At 38.7% G+C, this 11,639-nt stretch overlaps 1 protein-coding gene across 2 annotated transcripts in view; it reads left to right on the plus strand.

The window, feature by feature from the left end:
- Positions 1-11,639, plus strand: part of LOC111340704 (uncharacterized) — a 185,804-nt gene that overhangs the window by 12,071 nt on the left and 162,094 nt on the right. Inside the window, exons 7-9 of one of the 2 annotated variants that reach the window (XM_088763121.1) lie at positions 232-363; positions 1,142-1,435; positions 4,058-5,080. In XM_088763121.1, coding sequence (XP_088619247.1) covers positions 232-363; positions 1,142-1,435; positions 4,058-4,228 — 597 coding nt within the window. In that variant the 3' untranslated portion in view covers positions 4,229-5,080. Of the gene's footprint in view, positions 1-231; positions 364-1,141; positions 1,436-4,057; positions 5,081-11,639 lie in introns of those variants that run through there. The other variant, XM_088763120.1, reaches the window with a different exon arrangement.

Here is an 11,639-nt window from a genome sequence, read left to right on the forward strand (position 1 = left end):
ACATCAAAACCCTATGTGGGTCGCCCAAGGCAGACTTGGCGAAGGAGCATTGGAGCTGAGGCGAGGGCTGCCGGACTGACATGGGCCGAGCTGAAAAGAATCGGCCAGAACCGAGTGCGTTGGAGGAGTGTAGTTGCGACCCTTTGTTCCCCAGGGAATCAAGAGGCATAACTACTACTAACTACTACTAACTATCCATTCATTAATTTGGTGGGTTTTTTGTATTCATAGAGCAAAATTACAGAGCTACAGGATATTCGTATCGCAGTAAAAGATGCTGCCCAGACTTTGATTGGTCTGAATACAAGCGTAAACGAGAAGTTTAATCTTTTTCAACAAAAAATCATGCAACTGGATCTAAAGGTACATGTAACTAAATGCTTGTTATTGTGCTTTTATCACCAAAATTCGAAATCAACCAGTCACAAATGTTCTGATATCATACAGTGCCAAGTCGCTGACCTAAGCTGCACGTTATCACGGTCTCTTTCGATAATATTAAAGCTATTGGTTACAAAGTACGTGGTACAGCTAAGCCTCTCTGCCTGACACAGAAATGGAGATTGTTTTTGCATTGTGTACGAGTGGGTATTTTTGGCTATTGTCAAACGAATAAATTCTTACAGTCTGCAAGAGCCCGGTTGGCAGATAATAAAAGAGATAGTAATAACAAAACTTCTATTCGTTTCTAACAATAAACTTAAGTTCAGATTTTTAGACGTGGACGTTTTGAATTGAGATATTTGCCTATTGTAAAACAAGAAAAATCGTGATTCATTTTGTTTCAATCTGAAGAAACGAGAGAACAGAGATTTGATAAAACTGCGCATAAGCAGGGAAAACATATCTACCCCAATCCAGCCTGACATGATAAATGAGCACGTAATAATATCAGTAAAATTCATTCACACCATGGAGATTTCGCCGATTGTTAAAACTTTTCTTGGATCTCCAAGAATTTCCATTCAGCAAATTTTTTCCAGTCATCGAAAGGTTGACAAACTGCCAGATAAAAAGTTTTATAATAAATTACATGTTCATTGCTATTATCAGTGTCAATATCAATCACATCGTTATCTTTGTTGTCCATCATTGTTATTGCTGCTATGATTATTCTTGTCATTGTTTTTAAATTGTCTAGGTGACAAACAGTAGTAGCAGCACGAGCATCATAGGACCACCTGGATTCAATGGTACTAATGGTGACACTGGACCTACTGGACCAGCCGGACCTCCAGGATATAATGGTACTCAGGGCCCTGCAGGACCATCTGGAACACCCGGTGTTCCGGGCCATCGTGGACCATCTGGGTACAATGGTACCCAGGGCCCACCTGGACCAGGGGCCAGCTCCTGTGTTTTTAATACTTCATCCAGCCCTGGTGGACCAACAGGCACGTACGCCAGTCAAGAAATCTCAATAACAGAACCAAACGTAAGTTACAAATCAGTTCTTAATATATTGGATAAAGAAGAAATAATAAATCGGTGTTATTGGCATTTTGTTTTCAAAACGTTTGTTGATGAAATTTTCAGCTTTAATCCTACTTGTACAACGTCGTCTTGCTGCATAAATCCGCCTCTTTTCGTTTTCTTTTTCTGATTTTTAGTGAAACAAAATTTGTATTTTTATTCCAAAAGTTTTTTCTTAATAGCGATGTACAATAAAAATGCCCAAGGTCAATATGTAGATTTTAACTACCAATAAATGATCTCAAAATGGCAAGCAAAGCAAAATGGCCGAGAAATGTCTCGAGGCAAAAGCGTTTGCCACAAAACTAATTAAATTGGAAGAAGCGAAATCGATTGACTATCTGTCGTAAACGAAACCTAGGTGTAAGATTTATCAGTGGAAGAGTTGCTTACTTGACTTCAGGGCCAAACAATTCACGTAGTGCTTATTAAAAATGCTGAAAGTTGTATGATTTTGAAAAAATCTTCCTTTGAAAAATATTTTTGCAAAATGTTAACACTTAAAATATTATTTCCTGGTCCAAAGATTAGTCCAAATGTAAAAGTCAGCGAGTTCAGTTTTCATTTTCCAGCTACAGTCTGTATCGCTTTTAAGAATCGAACTCCACTCGACTCCAGAGCTAAATTTGTCGCTTTTGAGTCTTTAATTTCAATCCTTTTGCGAATAGAGTATTTTTAGCGTATTTAACTTTCATTTTAAGCACCAAAAAAGCTAACTTAACTGGGTTGAAACGGACGGTAAAGGAAAACATTTAGCAACGTCTTCCGTTTGAAACGGAAGGTAAAGGACAACATTTAACAACGTTTTACAGACATAATGTGTTCAGTGCCAACTTGTCGGGCAAGTTTATTTTGCCACTAAACGTACGATAGCATGTTTTCTAATTACAATCTCGAAACCATCAAAGCAATGGTCACCTCGAACAAAGAGACGTCTGTAAACTGATGTGTCAGATTTTCAAAAAATGGTGGAGGGACTTTTGCCCAAGGGGTGGATCCTTAGGCATTCATGCGGCTCAAGAGATTTAAAAACAAAAATTGAGTTGGGAGGGAGGAAGAGGTTTTTGATTGGCACTAAATATAAAAGGTCACGCTGACTTCTAAGTTTAGGTTGCTGTGACCATTTTCTTTTTCGCCTACTCTGACTTTTTCAGTTTATGGCTAGAACACTTCAGAAAAAAAAAAGAAAACATAAAAACTCAGACAGAAGATTAAAAAAAGATGAAATGTTATAAATTTTATTTGGTAATTAACTAAATGACACGGAAAAGGTAAAAACTTTGGGCACAATGAAATTGCGGAGGGAGATTCATGGTTGGCTCGTTCGACAATGGCGCTAAAATTATGCCGAACTGTTTTTACGGATGATGTCGCAGAGAGATTTTTTTGTTTGTCTCGTACAACGATACAAAAGAGCGTGATTTTTAGAAAGAGGCGAAACAGGTTGTATGACTAGCAAGTTGCAGAGACAGTTTATTGTATGGCTTGTGCAGCACGAACGCTAGTGTTATGGCTAATTCAAGAAACACTTATGTGAATGTTAACGTCGGACAAACTTCTTTGCTCGAATAACAGCGGCGCGAAAAGTTTTAAATTTCAAATGGTAATGAGACCACGCCGAGGGTTCAGTTATTGCTTAGCTCGAATGGAAATAGCGTGAACAATAGTGATTTTCACAAAGGCACGAATGCTTGGGTCAAACAAGTTTCTTTTTTCGTATAACAGTCGCGCGACAAAAGCACAATATACTAGCTTTTCCTTTTGATCGAAAATATACATGTAATTACACTTTTTTTAATCGAGACATTAAGGTGATAGTGCGTGAAGTTTTTGAATTGTGAATTAGTTGTTGAATTCTTACTTCAGCTTTCTCTTGAACTAATATAACGCGAAAGTGCCCGAGTTCAGAATTTCTATGTTGTGGAGTTTAACCCCTCCCTCCCTGTGTCTACACAAATTTTCCCGCAGTTACCTTGTAAGTAGTTTTTGTTGACAAAAACTTACTTACCCCTTCACCGAACCAGATTATGTTCGTCATTTTTGCCATTGCCGATGATTTTAAATTTCGCGCTGAGGTATTCAGCTTAGATTCGATGTTTAAGCTTTGTGCTCTTAACAAAAGAGCCTAATCCCCTGAAGCAAAAAAAATAAACATAAATGGTACATTTTTGAACCCTATTGTTAAACCGGAATCTAACCTGCACTCATGATAACATCATTTCGGTATGAAGGACTCGGGAAAAACCATGTCCCAGATTGCGGTCGTCGGCCGTGTTCGGTTCATCATAAATGATGTAATATGTACACTTACCTATTAACAAACAGAAAAAAAAATTAGGAATAAGAAATAGGGTAAGTTTTGAGCTCGATAAAGAAATAGAGAAAGGTGCATCTTTAGCTCAGTGTTAGGGCATCAAAGCATAAGATCAGAAGGTATAAGGTTCAATTCCTCATGGGGACTTAAGTTTTTGTTTGTCACACGCTCGTGACAGGACAAAAAAACATCTCTGAAAAGATATGTGTTCACCTCTCACATCTCGAATTCACGACGTCATTTCTCATCATCATCATCCTTTTTTGGCAGGATAAGACGTTTATTGGTGTAAACTGTGATTCAAATGACGCAAAATTTGTTCAGTTATCAAGCTCCAGCTCAGGTGGCAAGAGAACCTACAAGTGCAAATGCGGCAATGGCCTATCAAGTGGAGATCCAAAGATGTTTTGCTACATCCACTTTTGGGAGTGTCAGTCCTGAGTGGGAAAATATAAAGCCATAAGTGTAACGGGTCTTGGTGAAGAAGTTGATCTAGTGTTGAACCAGGAACGAGACGATGAACGATTTAACCGTCTAACATAAGATTCCTTTTTCAAAAATGCCCAGTGATGAATTAATTCATATTTCTAATAAATATTTGTCAAAGAAGAATCAGAGCTGTATTTATGTATACAATACTGGGAACCTAAAACTATTCGCTTGACATGATTCTGTGTTTCAAAGATAAAAGGCCGTCAAACCGGTTGCCAGAGAAAGAGAACCAGCGGGTTCAGCTGTCCAATAAAAGTTATACTCTTCTTCTCTTTGACGGATTTATTATAAACTTTGTTCTCGATACATAACTATTTTTAAATTTTCACATTTGTAAATTAGGTATGATTTAATCACATTTGTAGTAGATATTGATTGCTAATTTTAGACTCAGTCCATCACCATTTAGTACGACGACAGAGTTGTATCTTTTAGAGCGTTGTGCTACGTTTCAGAGCGTTATGTCTTCATCTTTTAGGAAGCATTTCAATTACGGATGGCGTGAGCTTTCTTGTCACCCACTTAAATTCGCCATATGTACCCACATTGTGTTTACTTCGGTGTCGAAGTAACAAGTCCGAAGTATCTATAGTTGACTAAGCTAAGATTTTCTTGTCATTCATACTCATTCAAAGATGTACATGATTTATGAGCGAACATTTATGAGTGAAAATTTCAACGAGAAACATGCTATATCACCTGAGCTATCTAATGTTAAACGAGAGAAACTTAAACGCAAATCTCATCGTGTGTGTAGACGTGATCATGAAGCAGGCAGAATAAACGTGAGCATAAAGGTTAGGGAATGTGTCTATGCAAGTATTCTATCATGTATACCCATATAATCTACATTGTTCTGTGATGTAAATGATAAAAGGGTGTTAAATGAAAAGATGTTTAAGTTTGACGGTCGTGAAAGAATTCGGCAAAATATAAGAAAGATAAAATACTGTGCCAGTCGATATTCAACATCGTTTTCTTGTACCAACTGATGTGTTCATGTGAGAGTGAGGCCCATGTAGCAAACCATTGCAACTATAAATTGAGTAGAAACATAGTTAAAAAATCCTGGTCTTCCAACATATGTTGACCCTAACAATTATTGGGTTTCAGGTGACGTCACAAGCTTTGCAGAAGTTAGCGTCCGCCATGTTGGTGTCCCTCAGGTGTCAAATTTATGAATAATTAGTCGATTTCTATAGTGAATCCCTCTCTCTTATCGCCGTATTATTTCGCCAACTACATGAATATCCAGAAAGAAAAAAGCGATAAAAGTACCTGGCATTCATCTTAAGGTATCCCAGTGCTCTCTGAGTATGCCGAAAGCTTAGTGAGTTGGATAAAAAAAATATTTTTGCAAAAGATCTCGGTCATCGGGGTTGACCCCGCAAGCATACCAGCCGAGAAGTTCAGTCCAAAATGCTTGCCTCCTGTGGAAGTGTCGGACTCGCTGAGTTACCTCGTTCTTGAGACCAGCTTCTACACCAAGAAGCAGTTCAAGGCGTTCAAGAGTCTGGAGGCGTTTAATCACATGGTGTCGGGATTTGTAACCTCACTTGTAGGCAAAGTAATCGCCGGCAAGTATGTCGTAAGAGCACGAGTTTGGCATTCACAGCATATGAATGATCCTTTAGTGAACATTTGGGTCATTTCTGAAAACGATGGGACTATTTTGTCAGCCCATTGCTTGAGATGCAAAGCTGGACTGGCTGAGTCATGCTCACATATCGCAAGTATTTTATTTTATTTAGAGGCAACTACTCGAATGCATGGCAAGCTCGCTGGGTGTTACGAAAACTCAGACCCCGAAAACTCAGACCCCTCGAAGTGCTCTCCAACCTTCCGAAGTGCTCCATAATTCGTTAGTGCATAGCATAAAGCATGAACCAATTGCTTTATAACATAACCGGTGGAATAATGCAACAAATCCGACGCGAAAGACGGACAACAATATCAAGAGTGATTCTTCAGTGAAGCGAATCGAGACGGCGCTGATGCCGAGTCTTCTTTCCCGTTGTTTTCCTCTTTCTGCCTCATTTAAGAACTCTACCCCAAGGGTCGCAAAATTTTCTTCGTTTTGGGACTGGTGGGCCGAGTCTCTGTATCCATTATTATTGCGAAATATTTAAAAATTTTAACAGAGCAGCAACAAGGATCTGTGCGATGAAGTATAAAAAAGTAAACAAACGTCCCTTTCGGGTGGTCAAAATCACGCCACATTTTAATACTTTGGTGTTGGAGCGAGCGCATTTGATCCAGTCAACTGTGAATGAAAAGCTCAAAATTAAAGAGAAAAATGGAGGAAATCTAAGGTAAATGAAGTCTTGTGTCACTCTATAATGTTTTAATACTCAACGATCGGACGGTTTTGCGAAACATGCAACTTGCGGCCTTGTTTTTGCTGTTTCAGTTGGATCAAGACCCAAAAGGTCAAAATATACGCGGCATTACCAGGAGTGATCATGAGTGGAGTTTATCTCTTGGATTTTTGAGGGGTCTGAGTTTTTGGGGTCTGAGGTCTGAGTTTTCGGGGTCTGAGTCTTCGTGACACCCCAAGCTCGCTTGCACTCAAGTAAAATGCTTATCGATTTTGCCGACATATGTCAATGAAGTGCCGTATGCGAGGGCTAAAGACATCGATTTCTCATCGGCTAAGAAGCTTGAAGAAAAGCTCGACCAAAAAAGCGAGGATCTACAACAGCCGCAAGCCTCGAACCATACAACAACTTCTAGTTCCTTCTGTTCTTCCCCTTGATTTGTAATGATCTTAGGTATAGCGCATTAGATCATATATCCAATGAATTTTTCGCTATAGAAATAGTAAAACGACAACAAACATATGAAACATATGTGTGAACTGCGGTTATGAGACGTATATGAGAACGATCCTTCGCAGTAAAGCACTATTTGAGCAATAGTGAAAATCAGACCTGAAAAAAATTTCAGGCCTGTACGGGATTCGAACCACTGACCTCTGCGATACTAGTGCAGCGCTCTACCAATTGAGCTAACAAGCCAACTGGGAGCAGGCCACCAAATTAATTCGACATAAACCCGTAGATGATAAATCAAACGACAACAAACATATGAAATATATGTGTGAACTGCGGTTATGAGACGTATATGAGAACGATCCTTCGCAGTAAAGCACTATTTGAGCAATAGTGAAAATCAGACCTGAAAAAAATTTCAGGCCTGTACGGGATTCGAACCACTGACCTCTGCGATACTAGTGCAGCGCTCTACCAATTGAGCTAACAAGCTAACTGGGAGCAGGCCATCAAATTAATTCGACATAAACCCGTAGATGATAAATCAAACGACAACAAACATATGAAACATATGTGTGAACTGCGGTTATGAGACGTATATGAGAACGATCCTTCGCAGTAAAGCACTGTTTGAGCAATAGTGAAAATCAGACCTGAAAAAAAAAAAAATTTCAGGCCTGTACGGGATTCGAACCACTGACCTCTGCGATACTAGTGCAGCGCTCTACCAATTGAGCTAACAAGCCAACTGGGAGCAGGCCATCAAATTAATTCGACATAAGCCCGTAGATGATAAATCAAACGACAACAAACATATGAAACATATGTGTGAACTGCGGTTATGAGACGTATATGAGAACGATCCTTCGCAGTAAAGCACTATTTGAGCAATAGTGAAAATTTTCACTGATTTTCACTATTGCTCAAATAGTGCTTTACTGCGAAGGATCGTTCTCATATACGTCTCATAACCGCAGTTCACACATATGTTTCATATGTTTGTTGTCGTTTGATTTATCATCTACGGGTTTATGTCGAATTAATTTGATGGCCTGCTCCCAGTTGGCTTGTTAGCTCAATTGGTAGAGCGCTGCACTAGTATCGCAGAGGTCAGTGGTTCGAATCCCGTACAGGCTTGAAATTTTTTTTTTTTTCAGGTCTGATTTTCACTATTGCTCAAATAGTGCTTTACTGCGAAGGATCGTTCTCATATACGTAAGAAATAGTAAAATTATTAAACTATTATACGAAAAAATCCTTAGCCTTTATGCTTTCCACTTTTGCTCGAACAGTCAACAAGAATGCATAAAGCCATCCCTTCTTTCTCACATGAACTCTTCGTTAGGTACGGTTTGTTTACGCTCGAGGGACACCAAGATGGCGGATAGTAACCGTTGCTAAGCTATTGGTCACGTGGGTGAAACCTGGGAATAGTAACTCCATATAGTAGAGGGAAGTTTTTGGAGAGAATGCAGGACGATAAAGTTATGTAATGAGTTTGTGCTCTTTAATTTACAATAACACACAGGGGATCAGCTCTGCACATAATCTTATATATACATTGGAAATCAGACAGGCGTTTTTAATGCAGCCAGATTTGATAACAGCCTTAACTATGAATACAGTGAAGGCTACTCTGGTACTGTTCACCAAGCAAGTGCTGTAGAGAGATACCAGTACTGTACCTTTTTACGAAGAGCCTTTGAGTAGCTCACTTCTAAAAAGCTACATTCATTTATACTCTCTGTAAGGTGTGTTGCTGTTGCAATCTATTGTAATAGTAATATGTGGTTCAAAATATTTTATTATCATGCTAAAGATTTGTACATGTATGGTAGAGGGCAGCCCCAAGATACAAGTGTTCTTCTCGAGGAACCTTCCCTTGATAGTTTGATGCAATTTTTTATTCAAATGGTGTTACAAGGATCGGAATTCTCTGGAAAGTTCGCGAAAGTCAATGTCACCGTGAATATGTTTTTTTTTTTTAAGAATTTTCTAGAACTATGACTCATCAGTTTAAAAATAGAGTTATTTATATAAGCGGCTCGCTAGTCAGGTTGTTGTAGTGATTTGGGACTTCGTTCCCAGTTTGTGATACCCAAGTGATATTGTGTGACACGTGACAAGAGAAGGGATTTTCCCGTTTGGTTGTGATACTGACATTCTGCTGTCAAGTCCAGAGTTGTTTACCGTTGAGTGCAATACTGCGAAGGAAGTCTTCAGGAGATTTCGCCAAAGAGAAGGACAGTACTTTGCTTGTGGTCAGATAAGCGTAGAGAAGTACATAGTTAATTTTAGTTGGATTGTTCCAAGAGTAGTCGCTAGCTCGTGTTAAGTTATCTCCCGTTGTTTACAGTTAAATAAATTATGTTTCGTGGACATAGCGAGGCTATTATCTTTCTGCCGGTAATCAGTTACCGTAACAATGGAAACAAACAAATTGGAGGGTAATAGTACAAAATATGCAAAAGTGTATTTCACAGGCTCATGAGAACAACTGTAACAATCCCATAAAGTTAATATTTTATCTGCTAATAAGCTTTGGTAGTGACTTTTTCTTTTCTTTTGGTGATAATAAAATTAAGCAATTGGTTTTCTTGCGTGGGTTGTGTCATCACCCTAGCACTTGAGGTTGTTTATATTTAAAAGCTATCTCAGCCTGTAATTTTTTGTTAACCAAGAAAAAGAAAGCTTAACCCTTTCACTACCAAGATCTCAGTAGTAATTCTCCTTAATGCCTGTCATAAAGTTCTTAAGATGTAAGTTTGAAGACTTTGGTATTTGATTAACTAATCATCCCCTACTTGACGTTTTTCTTTATTCTCATCATTTGGCTGTTTGATATTGTATTGATATTGTAAGGGGAAGTTCTTTGTTGGTCACTCGCGGGAGTTAAAGGGTGAAGAAGACAGTCTGTTCGGCCAATGTCTCACCCCGCTACGCTAGCCTTTAACGTGAAGGCCTTAAACAAAATTTAATCAAATCAACACACAAAAAAATAATAACGGAAATGGTGTCTACTAGTAAGTATTGAAATAATAGCCAATGATGTATCGCGTTACCTCCCCCCTCCACCCCAGGAAAGGGCCTTCACACTACATAAAAAAATACTGTTTTCAGCTCTCTATATACAGAATATATATATGTGAGTAACCTGCTTCTCCGGTATATCAAGACAGAAAGCAGTTACAGTATAATCCAATAAATGCATAAAAAAAAACTTAGGCAAATACAGGCACAAAAAACATACCTTCTTTCCGCTGAGCAGAAGGCCCGAGTGAGCGCGAGTATGCGTCCAGTTATATATATTTTATTGGCATTAGTTGCTGGTTCGATCAGTGACGTGCTTTAAAAAAAAAAAAAAAATGTCCTCAAAACTGTCGTGATGTGCAGATCACCTATATTGAGATATTGGTGCAAGAAAATGTTTTGATTTATATTATGCGTCGATGGATGCCACTGTGAAATTATTTTGAAATGTTTATCGTCCTTTTTAGTGTCACGGCAGTGGCCGAGAAGATAATAATTCGGAGCCACATAACTTGCCGATTTAAACGGTAAAATAATCTTACTTTAAATAAAAAAAGTTTATGATCCCAGGTCTTCTTGACCAGCAAAGATCCACGTGGGTCATCTGGACAGCGTGGGTTGAACAAAAACTTCATCCAAAAAGAGAAAGAAATCATCTTGAAGAAATTTAACAATACTTAGTGCAAGGTTGCACTGAGATACTTGTATACATTTGAAATTGCACAATTTTCTGTCGCACTAAGAAAGGAAAAACGTACATCCCCACTGCTTCTGCCTTTTAATTTTTTTTTCTGTTTCATTTTCACCTCTGTACATTTCACACTTCTCATTGGTCTCAAATATGATTTTCGTAACATACGTAAGCAAATTCAGTATTCTCACCCATTATAGCATATTTGTTTTACGGCTTCATCTCCTCTTAGTAACGTCTGTTTACGAGCCATGTGGCCCATCAGGCCGGCACTTAACTCTGGTTTCCGTACCATGCAGCGGCTTGGAGTACTTCTACTCCCCCCTGGATGGGATGCCAGTACACCGCAGGATTACCCCCCAGCATTAAATTCGCTGGTACCCATTTAGACACCTGGATGAAGAGTGCCCAAGAACACAAAACAATGTACGAACCTGGACCCCCGTTCAACCACAACAACAACAACAACGACAATTCGTTCTTTGATTTTTTACATAAAATAAGAGTTGAATAGTTTGCCCCGCAAATAGCAAGAAAGCTAATCGTGGCAGGGCAAGACAAGTACCTGAATAACATAAATCGTCTCATGATATCTTAGGACAAAGAGTTGTTATTTATACAGTCACACAGAAAAAGAATAAAAGACATTTAAACTGAGAAGGTGTACCTATGTACCTACTTTTTTAATGATCATAGGGATTTGAATATAATTATCTTCTTTTTCTTAGATATGAAATAGCAATTTGCGAAGGAATTTTTTGAAAGCTTTCTTTGGGCGATCCATAAATTCAATAGAATGCGCTTTTCCAGGTAACAATTCTCGTTCGACGTGTCGGCAATGTTGATTCTTTGACAAGTCGTCGGAAAC

The sequence above is a fragment of the Stylophora pistillata genome, chromosome 6 (genome assembly GCF_964205215.1).
Source record: "Stylophora pistillata chromosome 6, jaStyPist1.2, whole genome shotgun sequence".
NCBI lineage: Eukaryota > Metazoa > Cnidaria > Anthozoa > Scleractinia > Pocilloporidae > Stylophora > Stylophora pistillata.